General features: G+C 46.6%; 1 protein-coding gene across 2 annotated transcripts in view; it reads right to left on the bottom strand.

Annotated features, from left to right (window-relative positions):
* The window catches only part of SYT7 (synaptotagmin 7), an 812,643-nt gene that overhangs the window by 297,000 nt on the left and 493,948 nt on the right, over nt 1-21,695 (bottom strand). The window contains exon 7 of one of the 2 annotated variants that reach the window (XM_078680614.1): nt 10,523-10,636. The exons of the other annotated variant lie outside the window; for it this stretch is intronic. Coding sequence (XP_078536740.1) covers nt 10,523-10,636 — 114 coding nt within the window. The remainder of the gene's footprint in view (nt 1-10,522; nt 10,637-21,695) is intronic. 2 annotated transcript variants of the gene reach the window in all.

The raw sequence follows: 21,695 nt of genomic DNA, 5'->3' as shown, positions 1-21,695 counted from the left end.
CATGACGCTGAAAGCGTTACTGGCCTGTAGTGGATATTGTTATAGAATACAATGGCAATTAAGGGCTTTAGAACAGTAAGTCCTGTGTTGTGCGTCACAGTTCAGAAAGTTGATTTACTGCCTGTCTTCCTTCTCCGGCTTCAAAGCGAGGTGGGGCAGGCAGCCTGGGACAGACAGCCCAGAGTTAAATACATTGAATTGTTTAGAGATACGATCATACCATTAAATAAATCGATCGGTTTCATATTTGTATAGGAATGTGTAGGAATTTCAGGGGGGAGCAGTCCCAGAGCCCTAATGGAGAAACCGCCCCTGCTAGAAAGGCTACCACCAGACCAAAGCTTCAGCAAGAACAGATAATAAGCTCAATGGCTAGATGAATAAAGTAATGACTGGACCATTATGTAGAGGAATGTGGAGAGCTTTTGGCTGCTTTTTATATAATATAATATAATATTATATAATATAATATAATAAAAAATACTCAAAGGCAAAAGTAACCTCAAGATAATAGCACCATCATAGAGTATATGGGGAGAATAATGCTAACATTTGAAGAGAAGATTCTTCAAAAACTGGCGTGGATGACTACTGATGTTCACCCTTAAAGTTTGGCTCACAATATTAATTATGAAAGTGAAGTGGATTCCATTTTGGTTTTTGCAGGTTGTGGTATGGGACAAGATGGAGGGAGAAAATAGTTCACCAGGTGGGGTCTCAGTAGCAAATAGGCCTTCAGGATGCACACTGACCGTGACCCACAAAGAGTTAGCACAGTCAGGCCCTCATTTACAAGAAGCCTGTACTTCCAGAGCATCACTTTTTATGATGATCCGGTTGCGCAGGCCTCTCAATCATATCTATGAGGCGCCGCAAAGCCACCTTGTGTGGCTTTGCATGACTGCATCAATATGGAATAAGGCAAGGCAGTGCAAATTGCTGCCTTGCCTTACTATACGTTAAGGAGGAGTCCCATGGGTGTTGGTGTGGGTATTCCCACCGAAAACAAACCCCGGGCGGAGAAAGTGTAGTGCCTCAACGCAGAGTTCCCCTGAGTTGGAAAAAAACTCTGTGAATTTTTGCTCCACATGCTCACCCGCAAGACGTACAACACAGTGGTTATCAAACATGAAGGACGGCGAGGACGAGGAGGGAGAGCGGCCATGGCGAGGAGGAGGCAACCATGGCAGGTAAGTGCCTTTTTTCTTACTTCATAATTATTTTGGGAGGGTGGAGGGGCCGGCTAACCACGCTCTGCCACGGAGTCATAGCTTTGCCTAAACTCTGCGTACGCAACGGAACGCAGAGTATGCAAAACAACATAAACTCCGCTGGTGGAGCATAGCTACCCACCCGGGCTTACTCAACACCCATGGAATTTGACACTAACCCAGATTTACAACATCACATAAACCTGGAGCAGTACCAGAAACGTACGCCTCCCCAGAGCTGGTGAAAAGGAGAAATGTTTACATTTCTCCTAGTTTTTTCCTGTTTCCACGTGTGCTTCATTCTGCAGCACACATAGAATGAGGAAAATGCTCGGATGATTGCTTTTGTGCAGGAAGGAGCCCCTTCCTGCACAGAAACAATCATGCCAACAACACAGACATCCTTCCTTGCACCATGGTGCAAGGGTACCTGCATTGGCGATCGACTGCAAAATGTGCATTGGCACTGGCTGAAAGGACAGGAATGCACCTTATCTTGTAAATATGGTGCATTCCTGCCCTTTTGAATTGGCGCAGGGCAGCGCCATCACAGCAAAATGACTTGTGGAGCTGCCCTACGCTAATTCTTTGTAAATGAGGCCCTCAGTTTGACCCCTCTCCTCCTACGGATGTGCTGCAAATCCCATGGACTTCCCCCCCAAACATTCACTGATTGGTACATAAGGCCACTAGCAGCCACAGATAGCCACAAGGGTAATGGCAGTGACAGGAAGAGGACTCATTCCTAATCGTGGACTGCACGTGTGCAGTTCCTGTGGCACCTCTACAAAGTACCAGAGTGGATGGCCTCACCCTCTCGTCCACAAAGGAGAATCGCCTGTTCTTAGACCTTTTTACTGGCCCAACTAGTGTTTAGTATTTCATTCTTTATTGAATAGTTTCATCATATGAATAAATCATGTAGTGAAACTGTTGCGAATCATCACTGAAATACCCAGCTATAATTAAGACCTCCGCTGTCTAATATTTCTAGGTCAGAAGAGGATAACAAATACAACACTAATGATAACAAATAACTTCCCGCATTTATCTTTGTTCTCGCAGGTAACTTGAGTCAATCATAAATGTAGACATTTGTCTCCTTATAAAATAAGATTAAATAAGACAAAGGACCTATCATTGGTTTCATATTAAGAAGAAATCTCTTCGTGCCTTATGTCTAGCTTTGTAAGCAATGGGCTCTGCCACCTGGATATTGATTAAGATCCTATCAGGAAAGACATGTGATTAATCTGCTATATTTTATGAACAATTTACCCTGGCCCGAGCAAGCCATTATTGAAATAATAGATATTTAATTAAATCTAATAATTCATTCGGTATCTAGAAAATATTTCTGTATAAAATCAAAAATCTCAATCTGAATATTCAAGTTGTATATAATTCTCTTGTGTCCTGCCATGTATCTCCTTTCCCTAAACATAGGAGTGCATAGGAACCATGGGGAATTTTAATTTTCGTAAAATCATTTCCCAACATAATAATGCCTTGACAAACCACCTCGCCATGATTAGTCAAGTGCTGCATGTTAGTCATATAAAGCGAAATGGTCAATGATGCTGAAAGAGGACATTTTTTGAAAATATGCTTCATATTTCGTGTCCCAAATGTGTGTCCAGTATTGTGTTAGTTTGGTGCAGGACAAGACTGTGTGTATAAATCACAATCCGGGTGTCCATACCTCCAGAACCTCAATGTGGTCACATGTGTAAGACATGTAGGATCTATAGGGACCAGTGGAATTTATGTAGTATTTTGTAACAGCTAAACTTACTTCTAGACTCTCCAAGGCCTTGTTTGTGAAGGGCTCTTATGCCTGCCCACGTATCAGCTTGCCACTGTCGCCTGGGAGTAGATGTTTGTCTAGATGAAAAAAGGCCATGCACTATAGTGCTGTAAAGGTCGGAGACAGCTCCTGTATAGGTTCCCCAGATCTTTAGGTATGCCCTGATGGATGAACATTGGAATGAGTATGGAGGGAGGCCTAGTCTGGAGTGCAGTCAGCGGGTTAATTGTGTGTAGTTTGAAACTGGGGAGGTGGGTAGATCAAAGCCCTCTTATAACTCTTTTGAAGATTTGCATGAACCTCCCCGCATTATATCCTCTAGCGTTTGGATACCAGCCTCTTCCCAGAGCGACCAATGTAAAGTTGATCCTCCTATTTGTGTACCCCTATCCCCCCATGGTGGTGCATTCAAATGTAAATGAGAATCAACTCTCAGTAGCCTGTGCATATCACGCCGTCTTGCATTGTGGCTTGCAGACTGGTGAGAACATTGCCTTCCCTATCTACACACATTCACATTTCACATTCTCGGCAGTTTAGAGTGCATGAAACCTCAAGTCTGCGCGTCACACAGTTTTTACACTCAACGGGACTATGAAAAGTCTGATAAACTGGCTGAAGAGGCGCTTGTTGCATGATCCCCAGTCGAGGTGTCTTTGTTCATACTTATCCACAGGATATCTAGCCTGGATGGAGCACAGTGGCACTTGGGTCCTTGAGGGGAGCTCTCTGGCCATCAGCTTCGCCTGCAGACCAACCTGCTTGTTATAGATTTAGGCTCTGGGAAGACAAGTTCACAAGCTGAAGCCGAAGTGTTTCGTGTTTTTTGTACCTTTTCTTCACCACATAATGGTTGATTATAACCATTTAAAGTTATGTTTTCAGATTTGTTTTCTTTTGTGACAAACGCCAAGTTATTTGATGTTAGCTTTGTCTCCATAGTGTGCTGTTTGACATCCAACAGGAATACTGCAGAGGACAGCATGGAGCAAATTAGTTGAGCTCAGATCACATATGAAAGAGGCTCAGTTTGGCCATTAATGGTTCCTCGGGCCTTTTATGGCACAGCACTGCCCATCACTGCTAGCAGCCTGTAAGCCATTTATCGTGAGTTGGTGCAATTAATAAATTAGTCAGTGTATGTAACGTGTGAGCATCATCTGTAAAAACATTCCTTTGTGCTTACTGGAGTCCTCTTATGGTGTTTAGACTGAGCCCCTTTCACTAAATTATAATAGTTAAGGAATGATAAAATTGGAAAACCTGGAAAGTATGCTCTGATGCTGACTAGATAGAGGTTGTAATCCGCTTGTGCAGTTTAACCTGTGATTGAAGGACTGGACCACCTGACTCTCCTATATCTTGATGATGGGTTTCTGACAGATGTTGCCACTGATGAAATCTATTCTCCCACTTCTCTTCATCTGCCCGTTCGACAAGTCGATCGGTCGGAAAAGGGTTTCATATGGTGGCGGTGTCTTCTAGACACCGCCATCCATATCAGGATGCAGACGGGAGGGAGCCTTTCCATGGCAGCTTTGCTGCCACGGAAAGGCATGTGGTCTTCTAGGTTGGGGGCCCGTTGCGGGCCCCCAGGGTGTTGGGGGGGGGGAAGGGGCACATGGGTGGTACCTATGGTACCCCCCTACATGTGGATGTACAACATGGCAGGCACCGCACGGTGCCTGTCACATTGTGCATGCACAACATGTCTTTATGGCATTGCAGCGGGCGGTGCTGTACGCACCGCCCGCCCCAATGTTAAAAATTCAGGATGCGCCCTGCAGTGTGGCAGGCGCATCCTAATTTCACACAGGGGACCCCTGCACATATGGCGTCCAGTCCCTTTTACCGTCGAGAAGGTGGGCGGACAAAGTCCGCCCACCATCCTAATGATGCCCTAAATGTAGTGGTTAGATGGTGATCAAAGGGGTCACTCCCAGGGATATTTGAATGTCTCTGGTGAGAGCAGCCCCTGGTTTTGGTGTACATCCTTACGATAAGGTGAGGGGAAACTCTCCATAGCCGGAAAAATGTCACCTCCAAAAATAATGGAGATCAGGCATGTTGACTCCCAGGTCAGAGGCTTCATATTGAACTCTCTTGTCTGATGGTGTTCACAGAGAAGGTATTAACTGTACCTCTGCAGTAAAATGATGCATGTGTTTGGGAAGTTTCAGAAGTGTTTTACGGTGCAAATAAAGCAATTTATATTTAGCCTAAACCAAAAGTCCAGTCTTAAACAGGGCTCAGGCTGAAGCAAAAAAGGGCATATAGGATATTAGTATTTCAAGTATTTCTTCAGGGCAGATACATTATTAAGGAACATATAGAAATTTAAAGTTTGCCCTGATAAAGGTGTGCTCGTATAGTTGCCACTTTCCGTTATGGAGAGCTACCTATTATTCCTCCCGACCAAAAGGAGCCTTTCCTACATCAGACTTGAAGGCTAATGTCATACGGTAAGATGCGAAGATCTCCAACAAACGCACCCTTCACACACATTCCCACAGAATTGCAATTGCAACTGGAATACATGGCCATTGTTCTGTGTGCTGTGCAGAGAGGCTTACCCACTAACAGGCATTTTACTTTGACTTCAGTCAGATATCTCTATCAAAGCCCCTCATAAACACCTGGCATGGTTCAAAGTAGGCACAGAAAAAAAATACAGAAACACAACATGACTAAATAGCTAACACTTGAGGAAGGCAAGATTAAGTAAACCGGGAAAAAATAAGAGAGGAACTAAATCGGTGCCATGCACTGCTTTAATGTTTTGTAACACTCATTGTTCGTCAATCAATCCATGTTTTTGGCACGAATGTTGTTAAGAGCAAAGATAGGGCTCTGATATTTGTATCATCTTCACAAGGGAACACGACCCTTGGCCTCGTCGTCTTTGAGATCAATATCGCAAGGGAACAAATACAGCAGCTCCACTTCTAACAGGGCCAGCGGATGTGCAGCCAGGGCCTAGGGTGTCACAGTGGGGGAGGTTAGCGTGGCGAGGGGTCGCAGCACAATATACATACTAGAGGATTAGCATTCTAACACTTACCACTACTGAGAATAAGGCATCAAAACACATGTGCTTGCTTCCACTCCTGCATGTGGCGAATAGGAAAGGGTGGGATCTATGCCTGTGAATGACAGACGGCTGCTCTAACGCAGGGATGGAGACTCCAACACCTGAAACCATGACGCTGAAACGTCACTGGCCTGTAGAGCATACTGTTATAGAATACAATGGCAATGAAGGGCTTTAGAACAGTAAGTCCTGTGTTGTGCGTCACAGTTTGGAAAGTTGATTTACTGCCTGGCTTCCTTCTCCGACTTCAAAACGAGGTGGGGCAGGCAGCCTGGGACAGACAGCCCAGAGTTAAATACATCAAATTGTTTAGAGATATCATCATATCTCTAAATAAATCGATCGGTTTCATATTTGTATAGGAATGTGTAGGAATTTCAGGGGGAAGAAGTCCCAGAGCCCTAATGGAGAAACCGCCCCTGCTAGAAAGGCTACCACCAGACCAAAGCTTCAGCAAGAACAGAAGATAAGCTCAAGGGCTAGATGAATAAAGTAATGACTGGACCCTTATGTAGAGGAATGTTTAGAGCTTTTGGCTGCACTCACAGGCAAGAGGAGCCTCATGATAATAGCAACATGAGAGAGTATATGGGGAATTTGGGGAATGAACCAATTGGTACATAAGGCCACTAGCGGCCACAGAGAGCCACAAGAGTAATGGCAGTGACAGGAAGAGGACTCATTCCTAATCGGGGACTGCACATGTGCAGTTCCTGTGGCACCTCTACAAAGTACCAGAGTGGATGGCCTCACCCTCTCGTCCACAAAGGAGAATCGCCTGTTCTTAGACCTTTTTACTGGCCCAACTAGTGTTTAGTATTTCATTCTTTATTTAATAGTTTCATCATATGAATAAATCATGTAGGGAAACTGTTGCGAAATACTCAGCTATAATTAAGACATCCGCAGTCTCATATTTCTAGGTCAGAAGAGGATAACAAATACAACATTAATGATAACAAATAACTTCACACATTTATCTTTGTTCTCGCAGGTAACTTAAGTCAAACATAAATGTAGACATTTGTCTCCTTATAAACTAAGATTAAAAAAGACAAAGGACCTATCATTGGTTTCATATTAAGAAGAAATCTCTTCGTGCCTTGTGTCTAGCTCTGTAAGCAATTGGCTCTGGAGCTTAAGATATTGATTAAGATCCTATCAGGAAAGACATATGATTAATCTGCTATATTTTATGAACAATTTACCCTGGCCCGAGCAAGTCATTATTGCACTTTCTAAGATCCTTTCATGGAAATAATAGATATTTGATTAAATCTAATACATTCATTCGGTATCTAGAAAATGTTTCTATATAGAATCAAAAACCTCAATCTGAATATTCAGGTTGTATATAATTATCTTGTGTCCTGCCATGTGTCTCCTTTCCCTAAACAAGTTTGAGTGCATAAAAACCATGGGGAATTTCATTTTCGTAAAATCATTTTCCAACATATAATGCCATGACAAACCACCTCGCCATGATTAGTCAAGTGCTGCATGTCAGTCATATTAAGCGAAATGGTCAATGATGCTGAAAGAGGACATTTTTGACAATATGCTTCATATATCGCGTCCCAAATTTGTATCCAGTATTGTGTTGATTTGTCACTATTAGAGTGTGTGAGGGTTACCATACAACGAGGTTTGTATATATATATATATATATATATATATATGTATATATATATATATATATACATATATATATATATATATATATATATATGTATATATATGATCAGACCTCCTTAGTAGAGAATTGTGCCTATATCTAACATGTTCAATATTCGTTTTTAATGGGCGGGATACTTCTTGTTATAGATATTATAAGGGCCAGGTGGAATATCTCCCAGGATTTTCAAATGCCATAGCAGATTGAGAGTTGAGGTTGCTCCAGTACAGCAGTGACTAGGGTCTGGCTGGGAGAGTAGTTGAACAGATAGCCTCATTGGGAAGCCTGTACAGGTAGAACTATTTGCCTTGTCGCTCAACCACAAACTTAAGAGGATCCCCAGTAGAACATAAGATTCAAAAGCAGATTTGATTTCTATTTTTTTTATATATATATTTTTTTATATTTTATATTTTATTTTTTTATATAATATATCTATATTTCTTAAAAATGCTTTCCTTTAGACATGAGCACATTTTTTGGTAATGCATTTCCTCCCTATGCCATAATCTTCATTGTAATAAAACATGTCAGGAAGGACAGGTGAGAGTCCTAATACACCCTATTGCCCTGCCCAAGTATGGTATCCTCACTCCTTTAAACCTACATGGATTTTCTATCATTATTACCTCTTTCCTTTCATCTACTTCTGAGTCACTTGTCACTGCCTGCCACTAAGACACTCGAGGTCAACTTTATCATTTGGAATGTGTGTGGCCGAAGTGATCCACAGAAAAAACTGAGGGTACTGCCTATTTGACGCACCACAACATTAACTTTGCATTGTTACAAGAAACGCACCTCAAATCTCAGGCGTGGGTACCATTTGCGAGTAACTTTGCAAGGGGCCTTGCAGCTCCTTATCCATTTGCATTTGCATTTTCTTCACCAGGCATATTGCCCAAACTGTGCAAATATAGGCTACGAACTACTGATGAGTGCTCCAGATGTCATGGCGGGGGTGGGGGGTCGCAATTTCATGCACTTAGCCTATCTCTGTCCCCCAATTTTGGCATATTGGATTGCTGTCTTCCCCACCCTCTCAGACATTTTTCATCTACAACTACACCCTTCACCAGGGCTGGTGCTCCTAGGTTTCCCGGCAGAGATGGCACTGCTCCATGCTAAGCATAGGGTAGCCTGATTGTGGGCTGGGGGCGAGCACCCACCACCTGGGGGTGGCTATTAGATACGGCACATTGTCAAGAGCAGCTAACGATATACTGGTCTATGATCCTGCATTCTAGCAGACCCTGGGACCTCGGAGCCTTTCCAGGAGTACTTGTTAACCCAGTCACTGTCCTTCTCCGCCTGCTTTCTCAACCGCCTCTGTAGCTCATTAGTATAATATTGACCCTGCCACTGAGGTAAGCTAGTTTCTGCTAAGATTTGCACTGCCATCATGAATTATTTGTGACTATCCTTCCATGGCTAGAATACTATGTATGAACTCAAATGTAAGCATGTGTTACCTCCTTAATGCAGCACCCAGTGAATTCTGTTTATTTGATTGTATTGTGTATGTAGATGCAGCTATTTCCTGGTGTTTTAAGGTTGCAACTTTAAATAAATAAATAAAAACATTTGTTTTTGTAAATCTACTTCGTAGTCCAGGTGAAGTCACTCCTGAGCTAGTATACCAGGGTAACGTGCAATTAATAGTTTGGAAACTTTCAGAAGTTCATGGATTATCTCTTGCCTTCCACGGGAACCACTATCTCAGCCATCAGATATTATTGGGCTCTATCATCTTAAGCTAAATACAAAAAATGCCTTGTCAGTATGGATTGACTGCTGTGTATTCAGCCTGATTTTGCCCCTCTAGTAGAGGTGGTAAACATATTAAACATTTTGGTTTCGCAGGCCTAAATGTTCAGCATTTGGGGTGTTAGGATAGTGTTGGACTACATTATGCAAAGGCTGGTTAGTTTAGAGATTTATTTGACACAATTACCTGCAATGTTTACTATGTTATGTTCCGTGAACAAGGGTCAAACTTTAAAGCATTGTATGTGGATTACAGAATTTATTCCGAAAAGGTTTTTTTTTTAAATACTAGATGTCTGCAGGCATGTTGTGTTTTGTAGTCTTTCAGGACAGACTTTGTAGTACTCTAACTGGACATGCTCTCGTGCCACCACAGGATTTCTAAGCTGTCAGAGCAACAATAACTTTTAAGCAAGGATCTGTGATCAGGAATCAATAGTTTCCAAAGCTTGGGGTACTTTAAGGGAACACGTGATTTTAAGGATTGGACAATATCTCACGGTGACACAAAATGTAGATGGCTAAATACTCATGGAAGGTGAAACATGACCTCAATTGCTGGACATGGTGTTAGGGAAATCGATGACCTCCATATCTGGAAATCTATGACCACCGTAGCACTGTTCTTAGGACAAAACATAACTAAAAATATTGGTTGGCTAGTGTGCCAACGCAGACAGCAAACTCTTCACAATGGCCACACTGACCAGGAACAGTGACTGGTGCAGGGTGTGTAACTACCTCTGCCTTGTTGTGACCTGGTGTAAGAGCATAAGTTTACCTTGTAACCCAGGCTGCATGTGAAGAAGCAGGGACTCTCAAGGAATAGGTATTTGCCTTCCACGTCTAGTAAAGTTCTTCCTCTTGTTTCTCCCTTGGAACATCGCCCGAAGAATTTCCCCTGATCATTCCCTCCTAACCCCAAAGAAGAAAATGCCTTCCTGGCAGTGACCCTCTCTGTGCCATCATACCTCTTGTCCCCTTGGGAGTTCTGGTTTCCGGCTGTTTGCAGGTCTGGAATATTGGCAAAGTCGTCTTGTTCGGAGATTCCCAGGACCAAAGAAAGCACCACCATCCGGCCTTCCCTGCCAGGGCAGAGACAGCAGGTACCCAAGAGGCAAGTGAGAATTAGGAGAAAGGACAAGAAAAGAAAAAGATATAAGAGACAGAACAAGGCAAGCAGCAAGAGCATGAGATGCAAGCACAGCATACACCTCTGACCTCACCAGGCTGACTTAGCAGGACCAACCTTTTATATACAGTATATGACCTTCAACTACATCGACTGACCTCTATATGTCAACTTCATTGTCCGGCCATCAGTTTCACCAGAGCAACCTCTAATGACCAAGGTTTGGCCTCACTCAGCTTCTCTTTAAACTCTCAGTACTTATGTCTATTGATCAACCCCTGACCTTATTGGGCTAACTTCTGTCTTTCACTTTGTAGATCACTAATCATACTGGGTATACCTCTGGCTTTCAGGGTTGACCTCTATGACCTCACTGGGCGGACTACTGGCCTACCTACATACAGGCTGACATCTTATCTCTCTTGCTAACCTCTGACCTCACTTAACCAACCTCTGTAGGACAAACCTCTAACATCACCTTGCTTACCTTTAAACTCAACAATCTTTGGAGGGCAGGTTTTGCACAGAGCGTAGCACAGCACAGAGAGGAGAGGAGGTAGCCGAGAGAGTGTGAAAGGAGAGAGTACCAGGATGGGGTAGAACTAGAACCCAGAAATCTCTTAAGTTTGTATCCCCCCTAAAGATTGACACAACCATTGTATACTGGAGTGAGGTATCATGCGAGCACTGTGGCCGTCACTGTCAAATGGTAAGAGGGAGCCGGCCCTGCACCTCTTCAAGCAGATTTTACTGCAAACAGTGAAAGTCACCTCTAGGCACATCACAATATAGGTGAGACACACACAAAGAAGATATGCATGTTGACTGCCGCCTTGGTATGGGAATAGTCACTGAAAACACTACTGACCAACTCCTGCACCAATATAAATCTGCAAACAGACGAGAAATTTGCCTAGAATACAGAGATGCACCCAAAACAATTAAAATTGCATTGTGTGCATAACTTATTTTGTTATTTTACTTTATGTAGATTTATATTGCACGTGCTACATAACTAAATGTTTTCAAGGCGCATAAAACCACTTAAAAGAAAAAGTATTTTCCTTTCGTTCACCTGAATATTCGCACTGAGTGCCTTGACATGTGACTGGCTATGTTCCAGACATGCAGTCCTTTCAAAGGCACCGGCCTGTCAAGGAACCGCTAATTGCCCCTTAGAGTACCCTGCCGCGGCTCATGTATGTCAAATTGCAGGCGGACTTCAAGGCTAGGGGCAGACCCTTTCCCAACTGTGCACAAAAATAGAAGTCCGCCAGAAAGTCATCTCTTTGGAAATGCTGCTGACCTCATTTTTTATGTAAAATAGTGCCGTGCAAGTTCTTCTTAGTTGTTCTTTATAGACTGCAATAGGCTTAAGTTGCGGAATATATATCTATGCAGTTTGAAAAGTTTCATTTACAGTAAAGCCAGAGTGTCTCTGAATTGCACGGTAACTTTTCGCTCCCTTGATGCACAGAAGCACCTTAGGTAAAGTCTTTTCTGCTTTAAAATCGCGAGTCTCCCGCCTGACTCGGGTCTCTGGCTATGTATGCCTCCACCTCATGCGTACAAACGTTTAGCGGGAAGCTCTCACTGACCCGTTCTTTCCCACATATCCAGAGTAAAAGGAAGAAGGATGAAAAGCCGGCGCCATATTTGAAAGCAGGACGCCCGTGCCGACCGGCTCGGCCGTCTCTTCCACGCCGCCCGTGGCTCTTTTCTTGCCGCGGGGACAATAGGCCCAGTGCCGGGCCCGGCTCGGATGCAGATGAAATGCCTCTTCCGCAGCACCGCGGCCCACAGAGCAGGTGCGCTCCAGTGGTCTTCCCGCCTCAGAGACTCGGCAGCGTTTAGGTGGCAGGACGGGTCAGCACTGCTTTTCCTGGAACAAAGGAGGGAATGTGCCCGGGGCAGCGTCCGTACCGTAATCGAATCTGAAGCAAAGCAGCTAGCAGGCTTCCCGCCTGTCAATCACGCTCCGATGTGAGCTGTCAGGTGGAGCATAAAGGTGACACCCCAGGGAGTAAGAGGCATGCCAGTCTCTTCAGCAAATATATTAGGGAAGGCCAGTTCCCGCTTCCACCAGACACTTGATGATCTCTGGGAAACTGGAGGAGTTTAGGGGAATGGAAAGGGCATTTCCTGGGAGCCACCACTGAAGCAAAGTGCGTCCACATACACTGTGCTATTGCTAACCATGCATACAAGCTTGACTTTTGGCAAACAGGACAAGGAGAGCAGGGATTGGGGGCCGAAGCACTGATAGTAACATGCTAAATGCAAAATAGCATCCTTCAAACGTGTCCATGTGCCTTGTGTGCCCACCACAATCTGGAAGCACTAGTAATGGCAACAGCGTGTTACCAGTCCTTCATTCATTTCTTGTGGCTGGAAAGCCCACCTCTGCCTTTAAAGAGTGCCTTCAGCTCTGACTATAAGCCAGATGTTGCTCTTACAGGAGTAAGACATGAACTCATCCGTATCTATGAAGGTACCAGTGAGCTGACGAAGCTCTAGGTTTGTTTCAGAAAAGGATAAATGCTTGATCTGTTTCTGTCTTTGGTCAGTTTTGGCTGGGAGGATGAATGTCCCAAGTTTAATCCTGAAGCACACTGTCCTCAGACTAACCTACAACATCAGTTTGTTTCTGAAGCTTTCAAAACCTTGGTCTAGTGCTCCAGTCTCTGTTCTTTTTCAGGAGATTGTCATATTTGAGTAGACCAACGTGTCTGTTTCCGGTGATCCCCACTGTTAGAGCTGTCACGCGTCCTGTTTCTTATTGTCCCTCAACCTTTTTTTAAGTATCTTGTGCTGGACAACCTCAAGTGTTTCTGATGCCCAGTGCTCTTGGTCTATTTCTGGAGACCCCCAAAGCTTTGGGTGATAAATGGATAAATAGACTGACCAATGTTTTGAGTCTGTTTTTGGACACACCAACCATTTGGCTTTGCTCCTGTTCCATCTCTGTATCTGGAGAGCCCGAATACCTGGCCTGACTCCTGTCTCTGCTCTGTTTTTGGAGACCTCAAACCCTTGGCATGACTCATGTTCAGAGGCTGTTTCTGAAGCTAGTGAGCTAATGTGTTGTTCGAGGTTGCAGGCCTCTTACTGAAGATACAAAGCTCCTGTGCTGACCCACATCTTAGTTCTTTTCTAAAGTCTATAATGCATGGTCTGACCAATATACTGTGCCTGTTTCTTTGATACCCAAAGCATGGCTTGTGGTCTGTTTCTGGGAGCCCCACGTTTGGCCTGGCTCTTGTCTTGGGTCTGTGTCAGGTGCCTCCTGGTGTCGATGGCCCATACTCCTGTCTAGTTGTTTTAGGACTGTTCTACCTCTTGTGCTGGATTCTGGTGCATCAATGATTGGCTTCACACGTGTCATGGTCTCATTTCTGTTGGACCCAATCACTGGATTGACCCGTGTCTTACCAAATATGAGTTCCTACTGGACAGGAAGTCAACTGACCTGAACACGGTAACTCTCTCTAAAGACAGGTGTTCTCCGCATGGGGCTGTAATGCACTAAATATGTCGTCAGTCAAGGAGCGCTGGCAGGTCCATCCCCACGGGGAGCACGAGGACATTGAGAAGATGCTCACGCGGCTGCAAACACTGGTGCTTTTATCAAGTGGGGCATCTAGAACATCTGCGATGCCAGTCACAGGCAGAAAAAAGTGTGGTCTGAATCTCTTGCCACAGCCCCCTTCACTCCCGTGCCAGCTACAAATGGGCTGACTGGGGCAGCGAGGGCTGGGCTCTTGTGATCAACGGTCCTGGCCAATTGTGCGACATGTAAATGCAAAATAACAACAATAATGTCAGGTAATGTCAAGCAAGTGAAGACTTGGATTTCTGCCTGAGTAGTAAAACCCTCTGTTCACCAAATTCCAGTTGGAATAAAGGGTGTGGTGCCAGGCACCATGGTCTGGCTCTATGTAGGACACAGGGGTCACAGCAGTGCTTAATTTGAGCTGGTGGTTGCTGGTGGGATCCCCGGCACTCCTTTTTTGGGACCAGGACTTATTTTTTGGGACCAGCACTAATTTTTCCTCAGTAGATATTAACCAAGAGCAAGAGGAAAAACACACAAATGGGAAAGTAGGATGAAGAGAAAGGCAGAAAAAACATTGCAAAGGGAGAATGCAAGGGCCGGTAAGAGAGATATAAAAGGCAGGCCGTGTCTGGGAGTGGATTAAAGAGGGCTCAGGTGAATTCAAAGGTATGCAGCCTTGGCATTCACTGCAACGTCATTTAATAGTACTAGCCGCGGGCGCCTGAGCACAGCTTTTGCGTACGGGCGCTCATTCTTTTACAAATTAAGCGCTTCTTCATGGTGTCAGATCACAGGGACTGGTGGTGACAGCCCAGCAGGCCCAGCCACTGGCTAAATCCTGGAAACAGAGAGGTGAGTGCATGCCTGCAGGCATTGGCTGTTCTCAGGAAAACAGGAGATGAACGTCGGACTCTGGCACTACATGTACCCATTATAAAGGGAAGTATGCCGCCAGGCGCCAGGCTCTGGCTGAGCCTACGATAATAAAATGAGCATCAGTCAACAGGGACCCACTGTGCCATTGAAACATGGTGGTAGACCCTATGGCCAAGATATGCCCAGGCAAGACATTAGTGAAAGTCACAGGGAACAGGTGGGGCCAGGAAGCACCGAAGTTAATGCCAGCTGACTCCAGGTACTTTCTAAGCTAGAGAAAAAATAGAGTGGCGAATGGCAGACTGTGCCCACGATTAAAAGGCAAATGCAAGGGAACAGTGCCCAGCTGTGCCAGGGAATCAGCAGGGTTAGTCTCAGTTACTGTAGACTATATGTGCTCAGGAAACATGAATGTTAGAGCCAGGCCCCAGAAACTAGATGTGTCGAGAAAGCAGGGACGTTAGTGACAAGCGCCTAGGGACTGGTTGTGCCCAGGGAAGTTAGTGCCAGCCCTAGAGACCGGCTCTGCCCATTAAAAAGGGAGACTAGTGACAGCCCTCGAGGACACTTCCAGTGGCTAGCTGTGGCCAGGGTACTGTGCCCAGGCCACGAGGCTACTGACGTCACACAGCTGAAAGGAGCCTGGGTTCATGCGGGTCTCTACTTTGCGTTGAACAGGGCTCGCCACAAGCTCTGTCCAACCTCTCTGTATCAACAGTCCGTCCCATGGTGGCACGACCGGCCTCGCACCCTTCCCACAGACAGCGAGGAGGCCCGTGGAAGGGCGGGGAGTGGGATGACGGAGCCGCTGTGAGCTGCTAGTAAACATTGCCATAAACCCCGCGCAAACACCAGGAACTGGCGCCGGGCCCAGCCTAAATCTTTAGAGAGCCGGTTCCCATGGAAAGCGCCCGCCTCCTCTTCACGCCGCGTGCCAGGCTCACCACCATCCGCCCGGCTCCCGACAGAGTGACAAGGGCCATGCAGGGCCGTGCCATGGTGCAGTGGCACAAAGGGGTGGGGTGCCCGACAAGAAATACAGTGTGTCCAACTGAATTGGAAGCTGAGAGACGCGAGGGGACGGAGTAAGCAGTGGGGACGTTTACTGAGTGACACTGGGAGGAATGAGGATGTTCTGAAAAGTAATTAGTCATCTTGGAAGCAGTAATGTAAAGAAACAAGATTTCTTTTGTCCTGCACTACCACTGATACACAATTACTGAGAGATTGAAGAGGTCTTCACCCTGGCTTGCCTCAGACACAGCTATTCTACCGCTGACACATCCGTGACGCTAGTACAATGCTTCTCAGTCCTGTGATCCAGTGGTCCATAGTATAGCAATGTCACGATATCTACAAGGGTCTCCCCGTGACCTCCCTTTGCGGTCCGCATTACGGACAAGTGTTCTGGTACCGAGGCGTCGCCCTGCTCTCACAGTTCCACCGCACTGGCTTCTTAATACCTGGCAGTCCAAAGAGTTCCTATGATGCACCTCTGTCTTGACCCACAGTGGGCATTTGCCCCCAGTACCATGATGTCATCAAAACTCTCAGAATGGATCTCTTTCCTCAAACGCCTGCACTCTAATATCTCAGTATTGTGGCCTATACAAAGCTTTTGTAACGCACCTCTGTCCTTGCATGTTGCACCATTACACGAGTGCTGAGGCCTTCACAGAACTCTAACAACGCACCTCTGTCCTTGCATCGTGCACCATTACACGAGTGCTGAGGCCTTCACAGAACTCTAACAACGCACCTCTGTCCTTGCATGGTGCACCATTACACGAGTGCTGAGGCCTTCACAGAACTCTAACAACGCACCCCTGTCCTTGCATCCTGCACCATTACACGAGTGCTGAGGCCTTCACAGAACTCTAACAACGCACCTCTGTCCTTGCATGGTGCACCATTACACGAGTGCTGAGGCCTTCACAGAACTCTAACAACGCACCCCTGTCCTTGCATCCTGCACCATTACACGAGTGCTGAGGCCTTCACAGAACTCTAACAACGCACCCCTGTCCTTGCATCGTGCAGCATTACACAAGTGCTGAGGCCTTCACAGAACTCTAACAACGCACCCCTGTCCTTGCATCGTGCAGCATTACACAAGTGCTGAGGCCTTCACAGAACTCTAACAACGCACCTCTGTCCTTGCATCGGCCAGCATTACACGAGTGCTGAGGCCGCATTACACGAGTGCTGAGGCCTTCACAGAACTCTTAACAACACACTGTAGTCCTTGCATCGTGCACCATTACACGAGTGCTGAGGCCTTCACAGAACTCTAACAACGCACCTCTGTCCTTGCATGGTGCACCATTACACGAGTGCTGAGGCCTTCACAGAACTCTAACAACGCACCCCTGTCCTTGCATCCTGCACCATTACACGAGTGCTGAGGCCTTCACAGAACTCTAACAACGCACCCCTGTCCTTGCATCGTGCAGCATTACACAAGTGCTGAGGCCTTCACAGAACTCTAACAACGCACCCCTGTCCTTGCATCGTGCACTGTTTCACAAGTGCTGAGGTCTTCACAGATCTCTAACAACGCACCCCTGTCTTTGCATCGTGCAGCATTACACAAGTGCTGAGGCCTTCACAGAACTCTAACAACGCACCCCTGTCCTTGCATCGTGCAGCATTAAACAAGTGCCGAGGCCTTCACAGAACTCTAACAACGCACGCCTGTCCTTGCATCGTGCAGCATTACACAAGTGCCGAGGCCTTCACAGAACTCTAACAACGCACCCCTGTCCTTGCATCGTGCAGCATTACACAAGTGGCGAGGCCTTCACAGAACTCTAACAACGCATCCCTGTCCTTGCATCGTGCAGCATTACACAAGTGCCGAGGCCTTCACAGAACTCTAACAACGCACCCCTGTCCTTGCATTGTGCAGCATTACACAAGTGCCGAGGCCTTCACAGAACTCTAACAACGCACCCCTGTCCTTGCATCGTGCGGTATTACACGAGTACTGAGGCCTTCACAGAACTCTAACAACGCAACCCTGTCCTTGCATCGTGCAGCATTACACAAGTGCTGAGTCCTTCACAGAACTCTAACAACGCACCTCTGTCCTTGCATCGTGCAGCATTACACGAGTGCTGAGGCCTTCACAGAACTCTAACAACACACTGTAGTCCTTGCATCGTGCACCATTACACGAGTGCTGAGGCCTTCACAGAACTCTAACAACGCACCTCTGTCCTTGCATGGTGCACCATTACACGAGTGCTGAGGCCTTCACAGAACTCTAACAACGCACCTCTGTCCTTGCATGGTGTACCATTACACGAGTGCTGAGGCCTTCACAGAACTCTAACAACCCACCCCTGTCCCTGCATCGTGCACCATTACACGAGTGCTGAGGCCTTCACAGAACTCTAACAACGCACCTCTGTCCTTGCATGGTGCACCATTACACGAGTGCTGAGGCCTTCACAGAACTCTAACAACGCACCCCTGTCCTTGCATCCTGCACCATTACACGAGTGCTGAGGCCTTCACAGAACTCTAACAACGCACCCCTGTCCTTGCATCGTGCAGCATTACACAAGTGCTGAGGCATTCACAGAACTCTAACAACGCACCCCTGTCCTTGCATCGTGCACTGTTTCACAAGTGCTGAGGTCTTCACAGATCTCTAACAACGCACCCCTGTCTTTGCATCGTGCAGCATTACACAAGTGCTGAGGCCTTCACAGAACTCTAACAACGCACCCCTGTCCTTGCATCGTGCAGCATTACACAAGTGCCGAGGCCTTCACAGAACTCTAACAACGCACCCCTGTCCTTGCATCGTGCAGCATTACACAAGTGCCGAAGCCTTCACAGAACTCTAACAACGCACCCCTGTCCTTGCATCGTGCAGCATTACACAAGTGCCGAGGCCTTCACAGAACTCTAACAACGCACCCCTGTCCTTGCATCGTGCAGCATTACACAAGTGCTGAGGCCTTCACAGAACTCTAACAACGCACCCCTGTCCTTGCATTGTGCAGCATTACACAAGTGCCGAGGCCTTCACAGAACTCTAACAACGCACCCCTGTCCTTGCATCGTGCGGTATTACACAAGTACTGAGGCCTTCACAGAACTCTAACAACGCAACCCTGTCTTTGCATCGTGCAGCATTACACAAGTGCTGAGTCCTTCACAGAACTCTAACAACACACCTCTGTCCTTGCATCGTGCAGCATTACACGAGTGCTGAGGCCTTCACAGAACTCTAACAATGCACTGTAGTCCTTGCATCGTGCACCATTACACGAGTGCTGAGGCCTTCACAGAACTCTAACAACGCACCTCTGTCCTTGCATGGTGCACCATTACACGAGTGCTGAGGCCTTCACAGAACTCTAACAACGCACCTCTGTCCTTGCATGGTGTACCATTACATGAGTGCTGAGGCCTTCACAGAACTCTAACAACGCACCCCTGTCCCTGCATCGTGCACCATTACACGAGTGCTGAAGCCTTCACAGAACTCTAACAACGCACCTCTGTCCTTGCATGGTGCACCATTACACGAGTGCTGAGGCCTTCACAGAACTCTAACAACGCACCCCTGTCCTTGCATCGTGCAGCATTACACAAGTGCTGAGGCCTTCACAGAACTCTAACAACGCACCCCTGTCCTTGCATCGTGCACTGTTTCACAAGTGCTGAGGTCTTCACAGATCTCTAACAACGCACCCCTGTCTTTGCATCGTGCAGCATTACACAAGTGCTGAGGCCTTCACAGAACTCTAATAATAATAATAATAATCCACATTTGTATAGCGCACAATCACCCGTTAGGGTCTCTAGGCGCTGGGGGCCGTCGGGAAGATTAAGCAAGCTATTGCCCAGAGTCGCATGGTGCTGGGCTAACCTGCCGCCGGAGCCGGGGATCGAACCCTGATCCCCAGATTCCAGCGTCAGTCGCCCTGGCCGCGGCGCCACACCTCTCCCTACTCTAACAACGCACCCCTGTCCTTGCATCGTGCAGCATTACACAAGTGCCGAGGCCTTCACAGAACTCTAACAGCGCACCCCTGTCCTTGCATCGTGCAGCATTACACAAGTGCCGAAGCCTTCACAGAACTCTAACAACGCACCCCTGTCCCTGCATTGTGCAGCATTACACAAGTGCCGAGGCCTTCACAGAACTCTAACAACGCACCTCTGTCCTTGCATCGTGCAGCATTACACAAGTGCTGAGGCCTTCACAGAACTCTAACAACGCACCCCTGTCCTTGCATTGTGCAGCATTACACAAGTGCCGAGGCCTTCACAGAACTCTAACAACGCACCTCTGTCCTTGCATCGGCCAGCATTACACGAGTGCTGAGGCCGCATTACACAAGTGCTGAGGCCTTCACAGAACTCTAACAACGCACCCCTGTCCTTGCATCGTGCAGCATTACACAAGTGCTGAGTCCTTCACAGAACTCTAACAACGCACCTCTGTCCTTGCATCGTGCAGCATTACACGAGTGCTTAGGCCTTCACAGAACTCTAACAAAGCACTGTAGTCCTTGCATCGTGCAGCATTACAAAAGTGCTGAGGCCTTCACAGAACTCTAACAACGCACCCCTGTCCTTGCATCGTGCAGCATTACACAAGTGCCGAGGCATTCACAGAACTGTAACAACGCACCCCTGTCCTTGCATCGTGCACTATTACACAAGTGCCGAGGCCTTCACAGAACTCTAACAACGCACCCCTGTCCTTGCTTTGTGCACTATCACGCAAGTGTCGAGGTCTTCACAGAACTGTAACAACGCACCTCCGTCCTTGCATCGTGCACTATTACACAAGTGCAAAGGCATTCACAGAACTCTAACAACGCACCGCTGTCCTTGCATCGTGCACTATTACACAAGTGCTGAGGCCTTCAAAGAACTTTAACAACGCACCCCTGTCCTTGCATCGTGCACTATCACACAAGTGCCGAGGCATTCACAGGACTCTAACAATGCACCTCTGTCCATGCATTGTGCACTATTACACAAGTGCCAAGGCCTTCACAGAACTCTAACAACGCACCGCTGTCCTTGCATCATGCACTATTACACAAATGCTGAGGCCTTCAAAGAACTCTTAACAACGCACCCCTGTCCTTGCTTTGTGCACTATGACTCAAGTGCTGAGGCATCCACAGGACTCTAACAACGCACCCCTGTCCTTGCATCATGCACTATTACACAAGTGCAGAGGCATCCACAGGACTCTAACAACGCACCCCTGTCCTTGCATCATGCACTATTACACAAGTGCAGAGGCATCCACAGGACTCTAACAACCCACCTCTGTCCTTGCATCGTGCACTATCACACAAGTGCTGAGGCCTTCATATAACTCTAACAATGCACCTCTGTCCATGCATTGTGCACTATTACACAAGTGCCGAGGCCTTCACAGAACTCTAACAATGCACCTCTGTCCATGCATTGTGAACTATTACGTAAGTGCCAAAGCCTTCACAGAACTCTAATAATGCACCCCTGTCCTTGCATCGTGCAGCATTACACAAGTGCTGAGGCCTTCGCACCTCGCACCTCTATCCCGATTTGCACAAAGCAC

Source organism: Lissotriton helveticus, chromosome 3_1 (assembly GCF_964261635.1).
Source record: "Lissotriton helveticus chromosome 3_1, aLisHel1.1, whole genome shotgun sequence".
Taxonomy (NCBI): Eukaryota; Metazoa; Chordata; class Amphibia; order Caudata; family Salamandridae; genus Lissotriton; species Lissotriton helveticus.
This window is presented reverse-complemented; position numbering and strand designations above follow the sequence as displayed.